Below are 25,000 nucleotides of genomic sequence, written 5' to 3' on the forward strand. Positions count from 1 at the left end.
TCGGTCTTTGATATAAACAAAATCCTCTAACTCAAGCCTGTGCTCGATCTCTTTCTGAATAGCAGTTGTGTGAAGGACTGTAAACCCCACACTGGTGAACAAAGTGTTAGTAGGAGCTGGAGAGCACCTGGAGAGTGTGTTAGGGTTGATTTGTTATCAGACCCAGCTGAGGAGGAGCTGTGTCTTCTCATAAAGCAAGGAAGTGAAAACTACAAGAGGGGGTGTATGGGTGAGGGTTAGAGTCAGATGGCAAAGGAATCATAGGGTAGCTGTAGGAGAGGAACTAATTTTGTGCTTAGGATAGGAGAAGTAGAGCTTCTAAGGAAGTAGTGTTGGTGTTCTATACCAGGATGCTGGGGAGAACCTCATGGGATTAAAAGATCAAGTCTGGAGGGACAGAAGCTGCTTTATTTAGGTTTGGTTTCTCTGGGATTTTCTGTGCTTTGTTGGTGAAGGCTGAGGGAGACCTGGGAATTTCTTTCTGTGAGAGAAGTTGGACTGTAAAGGAATCTAGTTTGAGCAGAAAATGCTATGGTGGTAATTAAAATGTGTGGGATACTGCTCATGTGAGACAGTGATACCTCTGAAAGGGTGAGACTTCTAAGGGACCTGCCTGGAGGACCAAGTTGTGAGGAGATGATGCTACTGTAGGACTGAAGTAGTGGTTCGCAGAAGGTGCTAATGAGGAGAGACTTTTATCCTGGGCTGTGCCAGCAGTGAGTCTATTCTTTCCCCAAAAATCTACACTGTCAGACAGCAGGCTCTCACCCTAAGCCTGGTGAAATCCATGAGAATCTTTCTACTGAGCCTTGGATCAAGTGCCAAGAGATCAGGGTTGAAAGTCTATCTTCAAAGAAGTCAATAGGAGTTTTGACACTGATTTAAATAGAGCAAGGATACCACTGAATGTGTGATACACCTTTTTTTTTTTAAATTGTATGCTTCAGTACCAAGTAGAACAATAATCAGTTGTATAATTATAACACCAAGCTCCTAATATGGCTACTAGCATAAGACTTTTTATTTTTAACTGTGTGCTGTTGGGACTTAATTATCTTCTGGAAGAAAGTATAATCCATTTAAAATATTCATTGATCTGACTTCATTTATATTTGGGTTTAGGTTCCAGCAGATGATGATTTTAGTCTCCTGGAAGGTGATGAAGATCTGGTAAAGGCTTTGCAGACAATACAGGAGCAGGCTGAAGATGCACAAATTATAGTAAGAGTTTTCAAAATACTGTTAAGAATCCATTAGTAATAAAACTGATTTCTATTGGCTTAAAGTTTAGACCTTGAACATGCTTAATTATTGAATATAAGTATAGATAGAGCATTTTACATTTCTTATGGCATAAATCTCTAGAAACATTTTATATATGATGTCACTGTGAGAACAATGCTTAAATGAATTCATTTCCATCCACCCTGATATTCCTCTATTCACTGTTTGCTTGTCTTGTTGTATATTTCATGCATTGCTCAATATTTTAAGGAAAATAGTAGACTTAATTCACTAAAATGTGGTGTAAGTATCCTTTTCTCTAAATGGAATGAGTTAAATAAAATATTGAGGCCCTGATTAAACCAAGCCCTTTACCCATATGTTTAAGTTCCATTGAAGCATGTGCTTTAATCACTATGTAACATGCGCTTAAATGCTTTGCTGAATAGGAATAGAATTACTCACATGCTTTTTATTAAAAAACAAAAGTATATACCTAGCTGCTTGGCCGAATGAGAGCTGAGGTCAAATTATCACTCATTTAACAACTAGTATTTTAGATACTTTTACCTGTTAGAATTTGATTTTTTTAAAACTGCAATAGATGATCACGTAGTGGTGTGGTGCGATTGTAAGTGTTATGTTCACAGCATACACCCACAAGTTAATTTTAAAAACATAAATACTCTTGTTGGAAGGCTGTAATGTGACACAATTTTTTTCTTAGAATTCAAAATAACACCAAGAACCCCAAAATGCTGAGACACAAAGCAGGGGGCTCACTAAAAGAGAAGCCCACCTCATCCCTCCCTACTGTAGGCTAGCTCTTAGCAAAACTTATCCTGCTGCTAGGACCAGATCGTGTGTTTCCCTACAGAGCCAGCCAGCTACCCACCTTTAGGCGAGACTAGGAAAACCCCTGAGAATTTGAATTGATCACAACTTGAACGTAGTGGGGTGTGGTTCGTGTGTGGTGTGTGTTTTTTTTTTTGTTTGTTTTGTTTTTTTTAAGTCTACCAGAGTGAGTTCAGATGCTAGTTCCAGTTGCAGAAAAATTACTTGGTTTGGCTTACTATAATCACATAGTAAGGTATCTTTCCTTTCCATTATACCATCAACTTTTTATATTTTCTTCCTTTATGCAGTGAGAGATGGTCAATCTTTGATCTGCAAAGGCAAATGAATATAACTTTTTTTTTTTTTTTTAAATGAAAGTGACTCGTTCTCAGTGACAACTGAGGGAAGATGTACTTCATCATGTGATTGTGTGTGTAAGTAAACTCATCAGTTCTGTGGTCAATATTAAACCTTGGATGGAAGAAATCTGAAAATAAGAGGTACATCTGAAAGCAGATTCAGTTTTTAAAACTTCTTTTAAGAATTGGAAATATTTGAAATTCTTCAGAAATCCGCTGTAGTTACATTTGACTATGTACCTTGACACTTAAAAATAATAGTAAAAAAACCACCCAAGAACAACTGAGAATCTTACTAGTCTAATCTTTTGACAGAGTACAACTGCCTGATCTTTCAGCTGTGTGATAAATGTTTATTGAATTGTAAGACGGCTACACAGGAACACTTGATATATGGTAACTTGAGGGTGTGTGTGTGCTGAAGCTTCCTGCAGCATTGATAGCAAAACGCACCACGTGCATAGATAGCCTCAAGTTCAATATGATTTCTTGTGTTCTAGCTAAAAGGTTTCTCTTTGCTTCTGGACTTGGTATTGAGATATTTAATACAATTTTCACTGTAAATCATAGTTTTTTGGCAACAGTATGTCAATCATTTTCATTAGATGGTAGGATCTGTAGTGCAAAACGTACTTTTAATCACACTTGTTGTTTGCCTTAATGCTTTCGTAATGTTTGCTGCATATTTTATGAGGAGTATCTGCTAGGTTGTTCAGTGCTCATTTGCTAGATAACCCAGGTGTTGAAGCAAGTGGTTTCGATTACTCGGCAAGTACTAGTCTTCTCTCTGATTGCCTACTGAATCAATATCCCCACACTGTGCTAAGAAACACATCTTTATGTGAAGCAAAACTGAAGGAATGAATATTTGTAGCCATGAGATTCCCTGGCATGTTTTGCAAGTGGTAGTTCCTCTGTCTTGGCTAAATTCCACCATAAACTAATGTCCTGGCACACCTACGCTTCCCCTGTAGCTTCAGTTCAATTGTTGTATATTTTACACCCAGTTCATAATAAAAGAATTTCATCCACTATTTAAATACAGACTTTAAGGAAATGCAGTATTTATGCAATTGTGGTGCATAGATCAAGTAGGTATCCAAAAGTATAGTAAGCATTATACAGCCCACACCCTGAATTTAGAAATCATGGTTATTTAGAGTTGGTGTCCATGGCTTTCATTTTCTCTAAGAAAATCAAACATAGGCTGTAAAACTCAAGAAGAGAAGAAATTGTCTGTTAATTTGAATAACTAGCACTTTCAGTAAACCAAGACTACTATGTGCCAAACAGCTAGGATGTGTTAGGATCCACCATCTTGGGGGAAGGAAAATACTAGGGCTGTGATTAAAGGTGTGTTCCTGCAAGAGATAATGGGGCAGATTGTCCTCTTTTTGAGATTTCTGCTTGAGTACAGTGGAAATAGGGGCCAATTAGGGAACTAGGTGTGACTCCTGGATCCTAAACTGCACAGTCCCAGTGCAAGCTAGAGCTGCATGGAGCGGCTCAACTTACACCATTGGTGTAAGCTCTCAGGACCTGTTGCCAATAGAAGATAGGGCATAGTGGAGCTCTACTTATCATGCTGCTTCACCCCTATTTTGGGAGTGGTTTGGTTTACATGCAGAGCTCCCCTGCCCAAGGGGGATTTCTTAGCTGCCATCCTTGTTTCAGTCCTAATTTGTCCTGTTTGTTACACCTCATTACGTTTGCTGTTGTCCTTGCCTTGAACAGTGTCTTGGACAGTATAAAGTAATGTGGTGGGTGATCCCAGAATGTAATGGCTGCCGAAAGTAACTGGCTTTTTCCATATGGAAAAAGGAATCTTCAGCACTTTCCTGTTTTTCTTCCTTCCTTGCTTCCAGCTGAATAAGTTTTGAAGGAATCTCTTCTAAAGCATTTTCTTGACAGTCTCTGTTCTACCACCTCCCATCTTGTTTGGAGTCTCTTTCAGCATTCCTTGGACAGAAAATTCCTGAGTACCAGCAGATCCTGACACACCCTAGGTGTGAAGAAGTCAGAATGGTTTTTATTGGGCAAGGCTTTCTGTAAATCGACTCAACTCTTCATTGCTATAGTGGATAGGATGAAGGGTCACCCGGTGTTCTCACTTTTTCACTAGGAGGGTGGTGAAACACTGGAATGCATTACCTAGGGAGGTGGTGGAATCTCCTTAGAATCATAGAATATCAGGGTTGGAAGGGATCTCAGGAGGTTATCTAGTCCAACCCCATCTGCTCAAGGCAGGACCAATCCCCAGTTTTTGCCCCAGATCCCTAAATGGCCCCCTCAAGGATTGACCTCACAACCCTGGGTTTAGCAGGCCAATGCTCAAACCACTGAGCTATCCTTCCCCCCGCCCCCCTTCCTTAGAAGTTTTTAAGGTCAGGCTTGACAAAGCCCTGGCTGGGATGATTTAGTTGGGATTGGTCCTGCTTTGAACAGGGGGTTGGACTGGATGACCTCCTGAGGTCCCTTCCAACCCTGATATTCTATGATTTCCAATTGGATCACCTCGTGCGTAAGGACCTGTTACGATCTGGTGCGGGTTCCGCCACCGCCGATTTTCAGAAGCCACTTGACAAGAGTGCAGGCATCTTCAGCGGCCTTCCTGGCGCACATCCCTACCCAGGACGTCTGTAGAGCCGCAATGTGGCCCTCTGTGCACATGTTTACCTCTCATTATGCCATCACTCAGCAGGCCGGGGACTACGCTGGGTTTGGCAGAGCTGTGTTGCAGTCCACATATCCGTGAACTCCTATCCACTTCCAGGGCTACTGGAGTCACCTAGTATGGAATGGACATGAGCAAGTAATCAAAGAAGAAAAGACAGTTACTTTTTTCTGTAACTGGTGTTTGTCGATGTGTTGCTCATGTCCATTCCATGACCTGCCCTCCTTCCCCAGGGTCAGAGGTTCTGGCAAAAAGGAACTGAGGGTGGGGGGGAGCTGGCAGTACCCCTTATACAGAGCCATGAGGGCGCCACTCCCGAGGGCGCCAGAGCTGGTCCCCTACAGATACTGCAGAGGGGAAAAACTTACGGCACGGGTGCATGTGGTGAGCACACACGCCTAATATGGAATGGATGTGAGCAACACATCTCAAAGAACTCCAGTTACAGGAAAAGGTAACTGTCTTTTCACAAAGAACCCCCACTCACTAGTCTGAGATGAATGCTAATGAAAGATTGTGGAATCTTTGAAGATGAAAACTTCAGGCGTTAGCTTGTTAATGAACTTTTGAAACTATATTTGGGTACTGATGACCCTCTAAGTATTCTGTCAGTTTGTATGGAAAAACTGCCAGTGGGCTTGATCCTGTGAGAAGGGGTCTCCACAAAAGTGGGTGAAAATGCTGCAGGAAGAACTTAGAGTAAGCTTTCTTGTAGGAGATGAGAGAAAACAAAACATGCCACTGCGCATGTGCCCAACTTGTCCCCTGTAAATTTCTTTGCCTCCCTGCAGAAAAATGACTTTCTGACAGGGAAGCCGCAAGAACGGTCATGCAGCCCTCCCCAACAGTATGTTTTGGGGCGCCAGGGCAGCTAGCGAAGAGGTAAATCACTGTGGGGTAGGAGGTGGGCCTGGGGAAGACCCAGCAGGTGCCTCCTACCCTGTACTAGGCTCAGCTGCTAGTCCCAGCTGGGCTGGGGAGGACAAGACTTGCTTTTCCCCGGCACAGCATCTGGGGCCAGGCCAGGCCCAACCCAACCCCAGTTTTCTCCCCCAGCTGAAAGAAGCTCTGCACACTCCACTTCCCCTCCACTTCCTGCACCAATTGCTCCTCCGCTGCCGGGGGAGGGATCCCTGTACAGGGAGCTGCTCCCTCACATCCTGTGCATACAGACCCCCTCATAACCAGACCCTCCTGCTGAGCCACAGTTCCCTCTTCTCCCTCCCCTCAATGAGCCCCACTCCCCCTGCACCTGGACCACCCTCACGAGCCACCCACACCTGGATCCCCATCCCACTGAGCCTCCAGCAGCTGCAGCTGGACCCCCCTGTGCTGAGCTCCATCTCCCCCCACACCCACTCCTCCACTGCTGAACCCCAACTACCTTCACTGGGCCCCTCTTGCAGAGTCCCATTACTGTTTTACCCCCCCCCCCCCCCCCAACAAGCACCTGTGAATCCAGATTTCCTCCCTCCCGTCACTCGGATCCCCTACTGAGCTGCCCACACCCAGATTGCCTCACACTGAACCTTCTCAACCCACACCTGGATCCCCCCCACACTAAGCCCCTCCACACTTGGATCTTGCTTTGCTGAGCCATCCTGCCCACAGCTGGTGCACCTGGCACAGAGGGGCATGGCCTTGGGATGTTTTTGGGGCATGCCCCATCCTTGTGCTGTCTCAGGGTTAGGTGCAGCCTCACTGCTGAGTCCATGTCCTAGGAGGAGCTGCACAGTGATCTCCCACATCTATGCAGCCAGTGTTCTGTGCTCCCCAATGCCATTCTGGAGCCTCCACATTTATCTGACAAACAAAATTTGCAGAATTTTGCAGCATTTTAAAATATTGTGCACAGAATTTTTGTCTCTTTGGTGCAGAATGCCCTCTGGAATAATAAATTATTCTTACTCTTGAATCTTGTCACTTGAATCTCTCTTCTTTGATAAATTTTTTTATCTACACATACATACCTTAGAACACAGCTCTACATTGTAAGCTGTCATGTAATTAGGCCTGCCGATGTGTGGGGGGGCAATTGCCCAGGGCCCTGGATGATTTAAAAGGGCACAGGAGCCAATTTGTCACCCATGCAGGCCACAGTGTTCCTAGGTGCACACGGGAAATGGTACCAGTGGTGGTGAAGGAGCGCTCATTGACTATTCTGCCTTGGGGCCCGGAATTGCTGTCGGCGGGCCTGGGTACTGTTTGTGAACAGCAGGCCTGGTAATTATGTGAGTGTTCAGCGGAACAGGGGTTGGACACGACAGGGAATGCATGCAAGACTTGGGGATTGGTGTGTGCTTGTTGTTAACCTATACAGAGAGTAAGGATTGGAAGGTAGTGCTACATACTTTCTGTAGTGGGGTGCCCTCAAAATTGGGGTGCCCTCCAATTTGTCTCAGCTGGACCCTAGCCCTACTTTCGAGCTTATCTACCTCTTCTCCCCCCCGTCCCCAGTTTAGTGTCGTCCCTGAACTTGCTGAGGATGCAACCCATCCCATCATCCAGATAATTAATGAAGATGTTGAACAAAACTGACTCCAGGACCAACGCCTGGGGCACTGTGCCAACTAGATATCGAGCCGTTGATCACTACCCTCTGAGTCTGACTATCTAGACAGCTTTTTATCCATTTTATAGTCCATTCATCCAATCCATACTTCTTTAACTTGCTGGCAAGAATACGGTGGGAGACAGTATCAAAAGAGTCACTTGTCTATCATAGAAGACAATCAGGTTGGTCAGACATGACTTGCCCTTGGTGAATCCGTGTTGACTGTTCCTGATCATCTTCCTCTCCTCCAAGTGCTTCAAAACGGATTCCTTGAAGACCTGCTCCATGATTTTTTCAGGGACTGAGGTGAGGCTGACCGGTCTGTAGTTCTTCCCTTTTTTAAAGATGGTCACTATATTTGCCTATTTCTAGTCGCCCAGGACCTCCCCCACTTGCCATGAGTTTTCAGAGATAAAGGCCAATGGCTCCGCAGTCACATCAGCCAACTCCCTCAGCATGCTTGGATGCATTAGATCTGGCCCCCTGGTCTTGTGCATGTCCAGCTTTTCTAAATAGTCCTTAACCTGTTCTTTCACCACCAAGGGCTGCTCACTGCCTCCCTATGCTATGCTGCCCAGTGCAGCAGTCTGGGAGCTGACCTTGTCCGTGAAGACCAAGGCAATAAAAAGTATTGAGTACTTCTGTCACTAGGTTGCCTCTCCCATTCATTAAGGGTCCCACACATTCCCTAACCACTTTCTTGTTGCTAACATACCTGTAGAAACCTTTCTTGTTATCCTTCACATCCCTTGCTAGCTGCAACTCCAATTGTGCTTTGGCCTTCCTGATTACACCCCTGCATGCTCAAGCAATATCTTTATACTCCTCCCTAGTCATCTGTTCAAGTTTCCGCTTCTTGTAAGCTTCCTTTTTGTGTTTTAAGCTCACCGAAGATTTCTCTGTTAAGCCAAGCTGGTTGCTTGCCATATTTGCTATTCTTTCTGCACATTGGGATGGCTTGCTCCTGTGCCCTCAATAAGGCTTCTTTAAAATACAGCCAGCTCTCCTGGACTCCTTTCCCCTTCATATTAGCCTCCCAGGTGATCCTGCCCATCAGTCCTCTGAGGGAGTCAGTCTGCTTTTCTGTAGTCCAGGGTCCGTATTCTGCTGCTCTCCTTTCTTCCTCTTGTCAGGATCCTGAACTCGACCATCTCATGGTCACTGCTGCCCAGGTTGCCACCCACTTTCATTTCCCCTACCAATTCTTCCCTGTTTGTGAGCAGCAGGTCAAGAGGAGCCCACCTCCTAGTTGGTTCCTCTAGCACTTGCACCAGGAAATTGTCCCCAACACTCTCCAAAAACTTCCTGGATTGTCTGTGCACTGCTGTATTGCTCTCCCAGCAGATGTCAGGGTGATTGAAGTTCCCCATCAAAACCAGAGCCTGTGAACTGGAAACTTCTGTTAGTTGTCTGAAGAAAGCCTGGTCTACCTCCTCCTGTGGTCTGGTGATCTATAGCAGACACCCACCACGACATCACCCTTGTTGCTCTTGCCTCTAAAATTAACCCAAAGAGACTCAACAGGCTTTTTTCCAGTTTCATACTGCAGCTGTGAGCAATCATACTGTTCTCTTGCATTCAGTGCAACTCCTCCACCTTTTCTCCCCGCCTGTCCTTCCTTAACAGCTTATACCCATCAGTGACAGTGCTCCAGTCATGTGAGTTACCCCTCTGTTGTTCCAATCACATCATAGTTCCTTGACTGTGCCAGGCCTTCCAATCTTTCCTGTTTGTTTCCCAGGCTTCTTGCGTTCGTGTACAGGCACCTGAGATAACTAGCCAATTGCCCTACTTTCTCAGTATGAATCAGGAGGCCTCCCCTGTTGCACCCTCCTCCTTGTGTTTTCTCCCGGTATCCCACTTACCTCCGGACTTAGGTTCGCCGGCAGCTGGTGACCTAGTTTAAAGCCCGCCTGTCATAAATATAAAGGGAAGGGTAAACACCTTTAAAATCCCTCCTGGCCAGAGGAAAACCCTTTCACCTATAAAGGGTTAAGAAGCTAGGATAACCTCGCTGGCACCTAACCAAAATGACCAATGAGGAGACAAGATACTTTCAAAGCTGAGGGTGGGGGGAGAAACAAAGGGTCTGTCTGTGTGATGCTTTTGCCAGGGACAGAACAGGAATGGAATCTTAGAACTTAGTAAGTAATCTAGCTAGATATGCGTTAGATTATGATTTCTTTAAATGGCTGAGAAAATAAGCTGTGCTGAATAGAATGCATATTCCTGTCTTTGTGTCTTTTTGTAACTTAAGGTTTTGCCTAGAGGGATTCTCTATGTTTTGAATCTAATTACCCTGTAAGGTATTTACCATCCTGATTTTACAGAGGTGATTCTTTTTACTTCTATTAAAATTCTTCTTGTAAGAAACTGAATGCTTCTTTTCATTGTTCTTAAGATCCAAGGGTTTGAGTCTGTGGTCACCTATGCAAATTAGTGAGGATTTTTATCAAACCTTCCCCAGGAAAGGGGGGTGCAAGGTTTTGGTGAGGATTTTGCGGGGGGAGAAAGACGTTTCCAAACGGCTCTTTCCCAATAATAAACCCGGTTAGACGTTTGGTGGCAGCGAAAGTCCAAGGGCAAAAGGTAAAATAGTTTGTACCTTGGGGAAGTTTAACCTAAGCTAGTAAAAGTAAGCTTAGGAGGTTTTCATGCAGGTCCCCACATCTGTACCCTAGCGTTCAGAGTGGGGAAGGAACCTCGACACCTCCTCACTAGGTTAGCAAGCCTGCCTGCGAAGATGCTCTTCTCTCTCTTTATTAGGTGGATTCCATCTCTTCCTGGAAATCCTTCTTCCTGGAACAGCCCATGGTCGAAGAATCCATAGCCCTCTCTCAGACACCATCTGTGCAACCATGCATTTACCTCCACAATTCGATGGTCCCTACCTGGGCCTTTTCCTTCAACAGGGAGGCTGGATGGAAACACGACTTGCGCCTCAAACTCCTTTTATCCTTCTTCCCAGAACCACATAGTCTGCAATGCCCCACTCAAGGTCATTCTTGGCAGTATCATTGATGCCCACATGGAGAAGTAGGAAGGGGGAGCAGTCCGAGGGCTTGATCAGTCTTCAGACACTGTCACATCCTGAATTCTAGGTCCAGGCAAGCAGCACACTTCTTGAGCTTCCCGGCAGATGGATGACTCCTTCCCCCTTAGGAGGGAGTCTCCGACCACCATCACCCATTTCCTCCTCTTGGGAGTGGTGGTCATGGAATCCCCATCCCTAGGACAATGCATCTCATGCCTTCCGATCAATGGGGTCTCCTTCTGATCCCTTCCCTCCGATAACTCTTCCAAACCATTCTCTGCTGTAGTATCTGTGCAGAGAGCCTGAAAATGGTTTCTTACCTCTGTCCGCAATGCGGATACATGGGTTCTCCTCTTCCTTCTCTGGAGGTCACATGCTGCCAATTTTCTTCCCCGTTCTGCACTCTTTGATTCTTCAGCATGCTGTGCCTGCAGAGCAGGCATGGACAAGATTTCCACATGCTAAGAGCGGGTGGTGGTAAGGTGCCTCGCCCTCCTAAGTAGCCTTTGGATGTGTCACAGTTGGGCATTTACTTGAACTGGGCCAAAAGAACAGCAGGCGCACAGAAAGGAGACCATTATATGACTACAGACTTATTCTATAAAGCCATAGCATTCTCACAATTAGAGTGTATCTGTCTGTGATACACCTCTAGTAAGTCAAAATACTACTATTCTGGAGTGTGTATTGACACTAAGCATATACTATTATAGCCTGTTGCACATAATTGAGGACCTTGGTTCTTTAATTTAAATGGGTAGTATTAATTGATTATAAAGATGCAGTTCATATCATATGAGATTTAGGAGAGGTTGTATGGGGATTTTCCTCCTATTTCTATCCAGGCTCTAGACCAGTGGTGGGCAATTTGCAGCCCGTCAGGGTAATCCGCTAGTGGGCTGTGAGACAGTTTGTTTATATTGACCATCCGCAGGCACGGCCACCTGCAGCTTCTAGTTGCTGCGGTTTGCCATTCCCAGCCAATGAGAGAGCTGCAGAAAGCAGCACGTGCTAGCTGCAGCTCCCATTGGCCAGGAATGCTGAACCACAACCACTGGGAGCTGTGGGCGGCCATGCCTGCGGATGGTCAATATAAACAAACTGTCTCACGGCCCACTAGCGGATTACCCTGACGGGCTGCAGGTTGCCCACCACTACTCTAGACTATTAATTGCAGTACTAATTGATAAAAGATTGGGAGGGACAGGTGCAGATGTGAGCATTACTTTACAGTGCCCGTGGAATAGAGCAATCTCAGTCTAAAATCCTGTCTGTTTCAAACTTTTCTCTCTGTCTCTGAAAATAGCCCAAATGGGCAGCTGTACTGCAATTTTGTTGTAAAACTCATAAAATATTCTACGGGATCCTTTGCATCACAATTATAATCTTGTGTGGTTACTTTATTTTAAAAAAAGATCATATACACCTTCTAAGGCTAAAATTTTCACTCCAAAGTGCAAATGGCAAAGCTACATCTCTAGTTACTTGCCATGTACATATTTCTTTGTTTGTATCCAGAAAAGAGGCCATTTTGACATTCTACTTCATATCTATATGAATAACCTCTTCCCCCCCCCCAAACAACAATGAGACTGCTTTTTAGTAATAGCCTTCTGTGACTGGGTTTTTGGAGTGGGCCAAACTGAGAGTGCCGCACTGCACTCTCCGTGTGCACTGCACTGCAAGAAATAGAGAAGGCAGTCACCAAAAACTGGTGGCTTATTCTATAACTATATTCATCTAGCCAGTAACAAAAGAGCTTCTGCAGTACCCCACTGATTAACTAGAAGCCAAACAGTTCCCTGTAGGCATTCCACTTAGACCTGTTTATCTGGATGGGAGCTAATGTGGTGAGGGGTTAATGAAAACCTAATTCACCATATGTGAGATTCTTACTAATCCCAGAGGATCGGGCACATGCCTTCAGGTCAATATATATTTCAGATCTTACCCAAATATCACAATCAGGCAATCCTTAGTAAGCTACTAAAGATTTATTAATAAAAGAAGAGTTATAAATTGTTAATAGATCATATACATACAAATGATTGCAAAGTCCTTATGAGGTTTGTAGAAGTGATGGAATAGATTGCTGGCTTGTAAAGTCTCTCTGGTAACTTCCAAAAGATTAGAAGGTCTTCAGTCCATGGTTCAGGATGCTCCTTTTAGTTGTAAATCCCCAGACTGGAGATTTTGAGCAGGAAAGAGGCAAAATAGAGATCTCTCGGGTCTTTTATATCCTCTGTCATGTGCCTGGAAACTTACTGGGTGACTGGGCAACAAAATGGCAGATGAAATTCAATGTTGATAAATGCAAAGTAATGCACATTGGGAAAACAATCCCAACTATACATATAAAATGATGGGGTCTAAATTTGCTGTTACCACTCAAGAAAGAGAGCTTGGAGTCATTGTGGATAGTTCTCTGAAACCATCTGCTCAATATGCAGTAGGAGTCAAAAAAGCTAACAGGATGTTGGGAATAATTAGGAAAGGGGTAGATAATAAGACAGAAAATATCATATTGCCTCTATATAAATCCCTGGTATGCCTACATCTTCAATACTGTGTGCAGATGTGGTCACCCCATCTCAAAGATATATTGGAATTTGAAAAGGTTCAGAAAAGGAAAAAATGATTAGGGGTATGGAACCGCTTCCCTATGAGGAGCAATTAATAACATGGGGAATATTCAGCTTGGAAAAGAGATGACTAAAGGGGGGATATGATAGAGGTGTATAAAATCATGACTGGTGTGGAGAAAGTAAATAAGGAAATGTTATTTGCTACTTCTCGTAACACACGAACTAGGGGTCACCAAATGAAATTAATAGGCAGCAGGTTTAAAAGAAAGTATTTCTTCACACAATGCTCAGTCAACCTGTGGAACTCTTTGCCAGAGGCTGTTGTGAAGGCCAAGACTATAACGGGTCAAAAAATAACTAGATAAATTCATGAAGGATAAGTCCATCAATGGCTATTAGCCAGGATGGGGAGGGATGGTGTCTCTAGCCTTGTTTGCCAGAAGCTGGGAATGGGTGACGGGATGGATCGCTTGATGAGTACCTGTTCTGTTCATTCCCTCTGAAGTATCTCGCATTGGCCACTGTCGGAGGACAGGATATGGGGCTAGATGGACCTTTGGTCTGACCCGGTGTGGTGGTGGTGATGTTACTATCCCAAACAAAGCTGCATGTGGAAAATTACTGGCCCAAGAGGGAGTCCAGGGTCACCTGAGCATATCACATGTTCTTATATGGTTTGCTGAATCACAGGGGTAGGTCATTAGCATCGTGCTGTCTGAGGCATCTGTAGGAAGACCTACTAGTGATGAGTTTCTTCAATGGCTCCTTGTGTCTTTGATGGGCCATCAATACGTAGCTTTCTAGCCTTGATGTAAATCCTTCTGGTGGATATCAATCAAGAATACAACACAACCAATATTCATAACTTCAAATACAAACATGATATGTGGATTTAACCAGGATAATTATACTTGATTGTAACTTTTCCATTGATGCCTTACATGATACACAATTTCCATAAATCTTATATAAAGTGTAACAGTGATATAAATGGTCACCTTTCTTATACACAGCATCACACTTTCACGCAAATGGTCTAGATGTCTTGCATTGTTTTATTCCAATGACTATTGGATGGAGGGGTGGCCCGGGGATTGGATTATAGGCTAGGACAGTGGTTCCCAAACTTGTTGCGCCACTTGTGCGGGGAAAGCCCCTGGAAGGCCAGGCCAGTTTGTTTACCTGCCGCGTCCACAGGTTCGGCCGATGGCGGCTCCAGTGGCTGCGGTTCGCTGCTCCAGGCCAATGGGAGCTGCTGGAAGCGGGGATCAGTACGTCCCTTGGCTTGCGCCGCTTCCAGCAGCTCCCATTGGCCTGGAGCAGCGAACCACGATCACTGCGAGCCGCGATCGGCCAAACCTCTGGACGCGGCAGGTAAACAAACCGGCCTGGCCCGCCAGGGGCTTTCCCCGCACGTTTGTTTACCTGCCGCGTCCACAGGTTTGGCCAATCACGGTTCGCAGTGATCGTGGTTTGCTGCTCCAGGCCAATGGGAGCTGCTGGAAGCGGCGCAAGCCAAGGGACGTACTGATCCCCGCTTCCAGCAGCTCCCATTGGCCTGGAGCAGCGAACCGCAGCCACTGGGAGCCGCCATCGGCCGAACCTGTGGACGCGGCAGGTAAACAAACTGGCCTGGCCCTCCAGGGGCTTTCCCCGCACAAGCGGCGCAACAAGTTTGGGACCCACTGGGCTAGGAAGTAATGGGTTCTTGTATCTTTTTCAGGGATTGCACAAATTTACAATAACAAATATTAAACTTTTTAATTTCAGGCTCAGCGATCTGTTCTGACTTCTAAGCATTCAGTGTCTGAAACACCTGAAGTTGTGGATGACTTTCTTTGCAATTTCCTGGTCAGAATGGGGATGGCTAGAACCCTTGACTGCTTCCAAACTGAATGGTAAAACTTTTAAAATGTCCATCTAACTGTGAGGACTCTGGAATAAATGTAGACAATCCAGCCTCTTTGTGCTTCAAAAGTCAAACTTTACTTGGAGAAACCTACTTTTCAAGAAAATAAGCTTAGGTTGAGAACGGAAACAATCATTTTAGGGCCAGATTTTTTAAAAGAGCTGAACCCCAGCAGCTCCCGTTTAGACACCTAAATGAAGTGACCACAAGTTCTCAGAACCCATAAGCTTCCATTGTTCTCACTCTTCAAAATCTGGGCACTTTTGAAAACCTAGCATATAGCAAGCATCAGAGGGGTAGCCGTGTTAGTCTGGATCTGTAAAAGCGGCATGCATGCATCCGACGAAGTGGGTATCAACCCACGAAAGCTTATGCTCCAATATGTTTGTTAATCTATAAGGTGCCACAGGACTCCTAGCATATAGCAGTTTCCTTGTCTAAATGTTTTTGGAGCATGTTCTATTGAATAGTTACTTCATTTCTTGAGGCAGAATGAGCACAAATTTTATCATTTTAACTGGTTAGAAAATTGTGATGGCTACCCTTGTATATTTTGTCTTTTTAGTTTAAGTCAGATACTGCTCAGAAGAGTGACCTTGTGATTACTTACCTCTGGTCTCTTCTCTGTATTTTTAAGTGGCTCGTAGAGATTTTTTTGTCCCACAGTTTTCAAGCAGAGGAATTGTATAGGAGTTCCATGCACTGCTTTTAAAATATATATATTCCAAGTCATATAATTTTGTTTACTGATTAACTGTCAGAATGACACAGCTTCTGTGCGGGGAGAGAGCTATGTTATGGATCTCTAGGAGTGACTCTGATAGCAAGCTTCTAATGATACAGCTTCCATTAGCCCATTTCAAACCCTCCAAGTAATTTGGGTGGGAGGTGGGGATCCTATCTACCTGAAATGTCTAAGTCTTGCTTTTAAGGCCGGGGGAATTCTTTGGGGGTTTTTGTTTGGGTTTTTTAGGCTGATTGACAAGCTATTTTGGAATAATGCAATTTGAAAAAAAAAGTTGTGTTTTTCACATAATGAAAAACCTAACGTTTTAGAAACACACATTTAAGGCTTGAAACTTCTTGCTTGTTTTATTACTCCCTGAGTCACTGTGTCTAGTTCATTGGACCAAGCCCCAGCCACTTGTAAGACATTGGTGTTACTGACACAGAGTTTCCAAAGGCAGGCATTGCCTGTGGAGCTTATGGCTTATACACTGTATACAATGTCATTATTTTAAATACGTTCATTCAGAAAGAGCACCATTCAGGAGCCTGTGTAACTCTTAGATGGTAAGCAGTTGATGATTAATATCAGATATGTAACTCTGATGGCAAAAGACAGCTAATACTAGACCGATATAAATGACAAATTTGTATAGAACTGAAACTTCGCAAGTGTCATATCCTGCTCGGATTCAATCCGTGGCAAAGCTCCCATTGACTCTCTAAACAGAAGAGGATCAGACCCTAGTTTATGGGCTTGATCGTTCAAACCTTTGCTCACATGAGTAGTTCTTCCTCACATGGACAATACCTTTAACTTCATTGATACTACTTGTATAAGTAAGGATTTGCAGGATCGAGTCCTAGGGAATTAAGACACTTCCTTTGTAATACATTTTTATGATACTAGCAAGTGGTTTTTAAACTGGTTTTAAATTGCTGATTTACACTGTTAATGAGGTGAGAGCAGATTAGTGTTATCAAGTTCTTCTTTGAACTGGTACCTTCCTCTTGCTAATGTACAGCTGATCCATGCTGTGATCAAGTCCTAATGGGATTTAAAATGAGAAAATAATGAGTTGAGAACTTCTCCCTTTTACACCAAAAGAGCTTGACTAATTTATCAAATGATCCACTTAAATGTAATAGTCTGCCTAAGATCTAATGCTGTATTAAATTAGGCAAAATTATTAGTGTTTATATTGCAACTTGAGACAATAGAGTACTTTTAAAATATCTTTCTGTCTGGATATATAAAAATGTTTCGCGTTCATATTGATGTTTGATTTTAAAATGATAAATAAGTACTATTTTTCTTCATTGTAATGAACGGTGCTGTATCATATTGTACATTATTTGTGCAAATCTCCATGTACACTGTAACATGTCTAGTCTAACGATACTCCTGGGAATTTAAAACCATGGTTGAAAATACTTATGGAATATTGCAAAATATCATAAACTTCTTGTATGTTCTGTAGTCTTCTGCCTCCCCAGATTTTTTGTATTGCCTTTTTACTTACTGATGGTATTGGATTGACAGCTCTGGAGAATGAAGCACAAGGACAGATCTTTGCATCCATTGATATGGGCTGTACAGTCCCAAAGAGCTTATTGCCAGCTACCGATCAGTTCTCATCTAGCTTTGACTACCTGTGGTCAGAAAACTCATAACTGGCAATCATTGATATTTATTTATTTTTTAAAGCACTCCTCAGTTTACAAAGAGTCGGTTGCGTTTCCGCCTTTGGGTGAAAGATGGGCTGTCTCCAAGTACTTTGCGGGACAGGTAAATAATTTGCTAATCTACCTTTACTTAGTATGGACAAAAGCATAGACTGGTTTGTGTGGCCATGCCAGACTGTGGGGGGGGGGGCGTGCAGAGCATGCCCCCTCTTTTGTATAGGCTACAGGTATTATTGGGTAGCAGTGTGAGTGGAAAGCAGACTCTGTAGGGTTGCAATATCCTCTTTTTGTGCAGTTGTACCAGCACACTGGGGGAAAATTCGCTACACTGAGTATCGACCTAGTGCAGCATCATTCCTTCTTGGAGCAGCAGAGAAACCTGGAGGCAGATTATGATTGAGTCACAATCCCCCACCCAGGCTATTCAAGGGGCAGTGCAACAATGTGTTGCCCTTTATGCTGGCCAGATATACGTTAACAATCTAGCCCTATTGAAGGACAACAAAGGACAAAGATTTGCTTGCTTCATTGGAGGGCATTCAGAGGGGAACCCATTCTGATCTGTAAGGCCATGTCTTTTATCTATATATTTGTGTTTGTAACCCTATGCATTTGTAGAGCACCTATAACTTTAATGTCAGAGTGCACTTTACATATATTAAATCAAAAGTAAACAAAATCTTTCCCTAGTAGTGAGTATATAGTCTTCAGTACATATTACATTTTCACTGTATTGTAAATATAAACTTATGCTACTGAGTGTTTAATGTAAGGCTGCTAAGGTACACTGCAGTTAATGGATGTATAAGTCTTATACAGCTGTACTGAAGCTCTGTGTCTAAGAGACAGGCACAGCATGGCACTGCAAGTCTCCATTAATTTGCCTTCATGATAGGTTGGAGTGGCTACTCTGAGGATAAAGAGGTAATTAAACTTCTATGCTCTGTTCTTTCTTGGCCTTGCTGCTGAGATTTCCAATAAGAATGGTAGTGACACAGCATGTCATCTTAAATATTCAAAGTGTTGAACATTTTATCTGATATCCAAAGATAAAATATCATGCTAATCAATCAATTCCCACGTCCATTAGCTAACAACTGCAGAATCATCACACCACCCGGTTCCTTCAAAACATTTGTGGGGACCTGAATCTGTTTATGGCTTGTATTGCAAGCATATTGAATTTCATGATTTCAGGGTAGACACCAGTGGTGTCAAGGTTCCTCCCCCACTCTGAACTCTAGGGTACAGATGTGGGGACCTGCATGAAAAACCTCCTAAGCTTATCTTTACCAGCTTAGGTCAAAACTTCCCCAAGGTACAAAATATTCCACCCTTTTGTCCTTGGATTGGCCGCTACCACCACCAAACAAATACTGGTTACTGGGGAAGAGCTGTTTGGACACGTCTTTCCCCCCCAAAACCTTGCACCCCACTTCCTGGACAAGGTTTGGTAAAAAGCCTCACCAATTTGCCTAGGTGACTACAGACCCAGACCCTTGGATCTTAAGAATGATGAACAATCCTCCCAACACTTGCACCCCCCCTTTCCAGGGAAATGTTGGATAAAAAGCCTCACCAATTTGCATAGGTGACCACAGACCCAAACCCTTGGATCTGAGAACAATGAAAAAGCATTCAGTTTTCTTACAAAAAGACTTTTAATAGAAATAGAAGTAAATAGAAATAAAAAAAAAAAATCCCCCCTGTAAAATCAGGATGGTAAATACCTTACAGGATAATTAGATTCAAAACATAGAGAACCCCTCTAGGCAAAAACCTTAAGTTACAAAAAAGATACACAGACAGAAATAGTTATTCTATTCAGCACAATTCTTTTCTCAGCCATTTAAAGAAATCATAATCTAACACGTACCTAACTAGATTACTTACTAAAAGTTCTAAGGCTTCATTCCTGGTCTATCCCCGGCAAAGACAGAATATAGACAGACACACAGACCCCTTTGTTTCTCTCCCTCCTCCCAGCTTTTGAAAGTATCTTGTCTCCTCATTGGTCATTTTGGTCAGGTGCCAGCGAGGTTACCTTTAGCTTCTTAACCCTTTACAGGTGAGAGGAGATTTCCTCTGGCCAGGAGGGACTTTAAAGGGGCCCACCCTTCCCTTTATATTTATGACAAGTGGGCTTTAAATCATAACCTCACAGTTGGTGGTCTCTCTTCTTGAGAATCTCATGTTGTAAGTACTTGGGTTATTTCGAGTTAAACTGTGGTGAAGAGCTTGAAGAATGCCCACCTGTACTATGTACTTTTGGCTCTAACCATACTTTAATTTGTTTCACAATTCCTTTCAGAATTTTAAAAGAAAAGAGCGAGAACGATCTAGCTATAAATACTCTATATGAATTTTCACCAGCCAAATTTAACATTGTAAGACCTAACCACGCTTTCTGCTCTGGCAGCATGCTTTTCCCCTTTTCACTGAAAAAGTAATGAGACATGGGTTTTTAATGGTTGTCTTGGAGAAGAGCATGTTAATTTTAATGAAATACAATTAATTCTGAAAAATCTCTTTCAGGGTTCTTAGCTCTGCTAGAAGCTAACTTCATCAATTATCCATGTCCTATGTACCTTCATATAGAAAGTTGATGGCTTTCATGCTAGGGCATTCTGTTGAGAAATTTGTCTGACAAAAGGAGTATATATAAATTGAATCTCCAACTGGTGATATTGATGGTTTTACCCCCATGACATTCATAGGTTTCTAGCTAGTGTAGCCAGCAGTTATGCAATGATCTGAGATATATAGGATTTCTTTATTTTTCTATCAAGTCTATCCCGAACACACAGCCTTGGAGAGCAGTACAGAAGAGTAAAGATTCTCCTCCTTTGTCCAGTGGCGATGGTGGTGCTCTACAGATTGCAGTTCTAGGTGCAGAGGGGGAAGGGCACCTAATACTTTCCCATCATGATCAAGAGGGCAGAAAAGGGAGAGGCCATGGCTGTACTTCTCGCACCATGTACCTGCCGGCAAATCTAACTGGGCATCAAAGGGTATCATGGTGCACCTTGACTTTGACTTGGGGGCAACTCATGTGAAGGGCTTGCCACGCTGGGCCTGGATTTAATAATGGCTGTTCATAGTGTGCCCTACTCATACACTTAACTTAGATGGGATAAATTCATTAATACTTTTCCAGCTATTAGATTAAACAAGGTCTATACTTTGGTGGTATGCAGCTTAGTTTCATTTGAGATTTTGAGTTTGTTTGAATATGAAACATGAAGTTGTGAAACACAAAGAATGGACTTGTGTCTAAGGTGCTAGACTGGGGCTCAGGAGATCTGGTATTAATTCATGGTTTTGCCAGGCACTTCCTTTGTGACTTAGACCTACAATTTCAAAAGCTACCATTAATTTTGGGTGCCTATCCTGAGACATCCAGGGCCTGAATTTTTCAGATGCACTGATCAGCCATAACTCCAGTAGCAGTACCTCTTGAAAATGAGGCCATTAGACCATAATCTCTGTATACATCACTCTTCCCTTGTTTAAAATGGACATAATGTTCCTTGAAATCCAATGAGAGTTCTGATTAAAAATGAAAGTACAGTATGGTCCTGATTGATTTTGGGTGGGAATTTTCAATAACGTGTAAATGTCTTAAGAGCACAAGTTCTATTAAATCACTTAGATACATGTGAAAATATCACTCTTGTTGGAGAATGTTGAGAATGAATATATATATTAGTGTCATAGATAATTTAGATGCAACCAAGATAATGAGACCAATTTTAATTGTTCTCTTCCTCTACCTCTACTCAAACTGAAAAAGGGAGCTCTAAGATTCATTTTTACCTCACCAGAAAGCAGGGAAAAATTAACTCTAACTAATTTGGGTTTCTTAGAATGATTGATTTCTAAATATTTCAGGTCTTTCTCAAGCCATGAGAATGAAAAGTTAATACAACTAGGTAGAAAGTGCATAGAGGAAAAAGACCAGTGAGTGGAGTAATCTGATATTACACTGCTTATTAACTGAAGGAAGAGAAAGAGGTTCATATTAAACATCTTTTCTTTGGTACTCTGACTCCCTTCCCCACTGGATTAGAAAGCTACTCTGTGTGGTTACTGCCAAGATTTCTAGTGCTAAATGAAAAAATAATGAGGAAAAGGGGAAACATTGCCTTGTGCTGCATGGCAAACTTAAAAGACCAGGACAAAATGGAGGTTTGAGAGTTAAAATAAGCTGTTTAGTGCCATCTTAAAGTTCTTCCTGAAACATGGTTTTCACAATATAAAATGCAAGTATTAACAAACTAGATTATCCAATGTTTTATTAGCATCAAATGACAAAGCCATACATGGTCTGAGATTGCTTTTGGCAAAAAGAGCCCTTGATTTTAATGAGAGCGTTATTTAAACAATGAAATGATATGGTCATAGTTCCTTTGTAGGATAACTTGGGTAGTGTGGTTAGCCTACCTGATATCAAAAGCTTATTTTGGATATGAAAACTAAAAGTGATGCTAGTGTTTAATTTAGCTTTGGTTAAATACTATTGAATATTTTCAAAGATAACACAAATCCATCACTTTTCTGATGGTAAAAAGATGCATGAGTGACCGTCTCATTCCTAGCTATGAATGGCATTGCCTACTCCTCTGAAGAACCGTGGGTAACCCAGAAGTCACAGATAAGCAATTGACCTAGGCAGAGCACATACACATGGAAACAATAATTTCTAACATTCACCTTCATCCTTTGAAACTTTCCAATGGGAGTAAACAGCCATATTTTTTTCAGTTGCTGAGATAGCTGATCTAGATGGTTTACGCCCCTTGTAGGATGGTCTACAGAACTTCTAGCTTTCTCAAATGTGTTTTATTGATCTGAAAACCATAGCAATGTTGCAATTATTCATTTGAAGCCTGCTGTTTGGGTCCAGTTGAGGAGCTAGTGTACAATATATCCTTCCTAGTTTTAATTTCTGCTGCTGTTGCCAGGCATACTAATTGCATAAAACAGATTCATAAAAAGTATATTTGCCTTTTTGGTGCGGCAAAACATGCTGATATGATTTCCACTAGCAAGTTCAGCCCCAACACATCTTTCTATGGCAATCAGGTTTGGTAGACCCAAGGATTCTAGGATAGATCCTCAACTGGTGTAAATTGATACAGCTCCATTGAGCTGATGCTGAGCTGTTGTAATTTGGCACAGCTCCTTGGAGCATAGTTTCACTGATCTCAAAAGAACTATGGCAACTTACACCAGCTGAGGATCTGCTCCGCTGTCCCTGAGAATGGAGCCAGATTACCCATTCAGAGCCAAGAAAGCAATGTACTGTACCTCTGTGCACTAGGGAGGAGTCTCTGTGGCTGTGGAACCTAGGAAACTTCTTTACAACCTCTACTGGTACAGAGGCACCTTGGGTTAACTGGGGCCCATAGGATCTTGAGTTTGTGTATGGATGTGTTTTTTTTAAAAGTCTTGGCAAATCTTGAAGTTCATACTCACTCCTAGCTCAACTAGAACTCTGACAGAAGCAAACACGTAGGAGATAACTGTTCTCGTGGATAGCATCATCTATCTTTTCATAGTGCAGGCAAGCCAAAGTGGAATTTGCCCTTCTGCTGGGTGATTCTATATTTCCAGTAACAACACACCCATGAGCTGAATTGCTCTAAAGAGTTTGAGGCTTAGATTGGGTAAAGTCATAGACACTGTTGCAAGAATGACTGAGAGGCTGCATGAGTACTATGCAAATGTACGTGGCTATCTAAGAAGCACTGTTCACTGCCCAAGGTATGGCTCAGTCTGCAATTGTGAAGCACGGAACAGGCTATAGAGTTCTACATCACAGAAGCTCGTAGGCTCAAGATTTGGCCTGCTAATAACAAAAATGTATAAATATCACATTGAGCAACGGGAAATGTGTTTGTGATTAGCTGATTCCAAAATAATGAAGGAGAAAAATGTAATACTGATATGAAAGAGTGCTATTAGTAAAATGAAGGACAAGATGTTTTATGGGGACATTTTTCCAGGTAAACTATGAGTTCCATGCTTGGGACAATTGATAGGGTCATTCATCCACATGTTCCATAGCTTTGTTTGAGTCATAGAGGCCTTCAGAAAAACAAGAGTGTGTTAAAAGAAAAGGAGTACTTGTGGCACCTTAGAGACTAACCAATTTATTTGAGCATAAGCTTTCGTGAGCTACAGCTCACTTCATCGGATGCATACTGTGGAAAGTGTAGAAGATCTTTTATACACACAAAGCATGAAAAAATACCTCCCCCCACTCCACTCTCCTGCTGGCAATAGCTTATCTAAAGTGATCACTCTCTCCTTACAATGTGTATGATAATCAAGGTGGGCCATTTCCAGCACAAATCCAGGGTTTAACAAGAACGTCTGGGGGGGGGGGGGGGGTAGGAAAAAACAAGGGGAAATATGCTTTGTGTGTATAAAAGATTTTCTACACTTTCCACAGTATGCATCTGATGAAGTGAGCTGTAGCTCACGAAAGCTTATGCTCAAATAAATTGGTTAGTCTCTAAGGTGCCACAAGTACTCCTTTTCTTTTTGCGAATACAGACTAACACGGCTGTTACTCTGAAGCATGTATTAGAGACTACATGACCTAAAAGGACTGTGTGTATCTTTGGAAACTGCTACTTTTAAAGGGGTACAATTTGAGGTGAATATTTTTTCTTTAAGTTTTCTTTTGAAAGCATAGACCAGAAGAAAGGAAGGAAAAGAACAACTGTTGAGGTTAAGGCAGTATGCCACAAATAAGATGTGTTTTAAATGTTATGAAAAAATGCTAAAATGAAGGGGACCAAAATAGGGCATAACATAGAGTGGTAATATCACTAAGTCTGAGTATAAATGAGAATTTTTGAACAAGGCTGCTTTGTGTGTTAGTGATTATAGTTAACGTGAACATGGGAAGGAAAACACTGGTGCGGAGTGGATAAAGGAACTTAAAGTAAAACGTCTACCCATTTATATTATTCTAGGTATGAACTGATGCAGAAAGGTGCAATTGAATGTAAAGATATTGGATTTGTCCCAGATATGTACACCTACAATCAGCATTTGGAGATGGAGAACAGAAGATTAAAGAAGGAATTGGAAAACTATAAACTGGCTGCCAGGTATGTTAGTTTTAAAGGCATGCTGCCGCCGCCTTTTTTAAACAGCAAATGCTCCAGAGAAAATAAAATCAAACTCTTAATGGAATTAATACATTTCTATTTTCTCTGTGCCTCTGCACATTCTCACTTATGGATGAGGCGCTGAATGAAATTGCCAGATATCTCTCAGCTCTGTCTAGAGAGCTGAGTCTGAATTTCTTTTGTGTCAGTTTGTTTGGCTTTGGTTGATAATATTTTAAAATCCAATAGTCTCAACAAAATACTCCACAGGATTATGAAAATGTAATA

The 25,000-nt window shown here is 42.5% G+C and overlaps 1 protein-coding gene across 5 annotated transcripts in view; it reads left to right on the top strand.

The window, feature by feature from the left end:
* The window catches only part of SPAG16 (sperm associated antigen 16), a 710,758-nt gene that overhangs the window by 5,221 nt on the left and 680,537 nt on the right, over positions 1 to 25,000 (top strand). For 3 of the 5 annotated variants that reach the window (XM_043524952.1, XM_043524954.1, XM_043524951.1), the window contains 4 exons: positions 1,123 to 1,221; positions 15,038 to 15,165; positions 17,611 to 17,691; positions 24,575 to 24,712. In XM_043524952.1, coding sequence (XP_043380887.1) covers positions 1,123 to 1,221; positions 15,038 to 15,165; positions 17,611 to 17,691; positions 24,575 to 24,712 — 446 coding nt within the window. The remainder of the gene's footprint in view (positions 1 to 1,122; positions 1,222 to 15,037; positions 15,166 to 17,610; positions 17,692 to 24,574; positions 24,713 to 25,000) is intronic. The other 2 variants (XM_037912653.2, XM_043524953.1) reach the window with 1 other exon arrangement.

This window comes from Chelonia mydas, chromosome 11 (assembly GCF_015237465.2).
Source record: "Chelonia mydas isolate rCheMyd1 chromosome 11, rCheMyd1.pri.v2, whole genome shotgun sequence".
Classification (NCBI taxonomy): Eukaryota; Metazoa; Chordata; order Testudines; family Cheloniidae; genus Chelonia; species Chelonia mydas.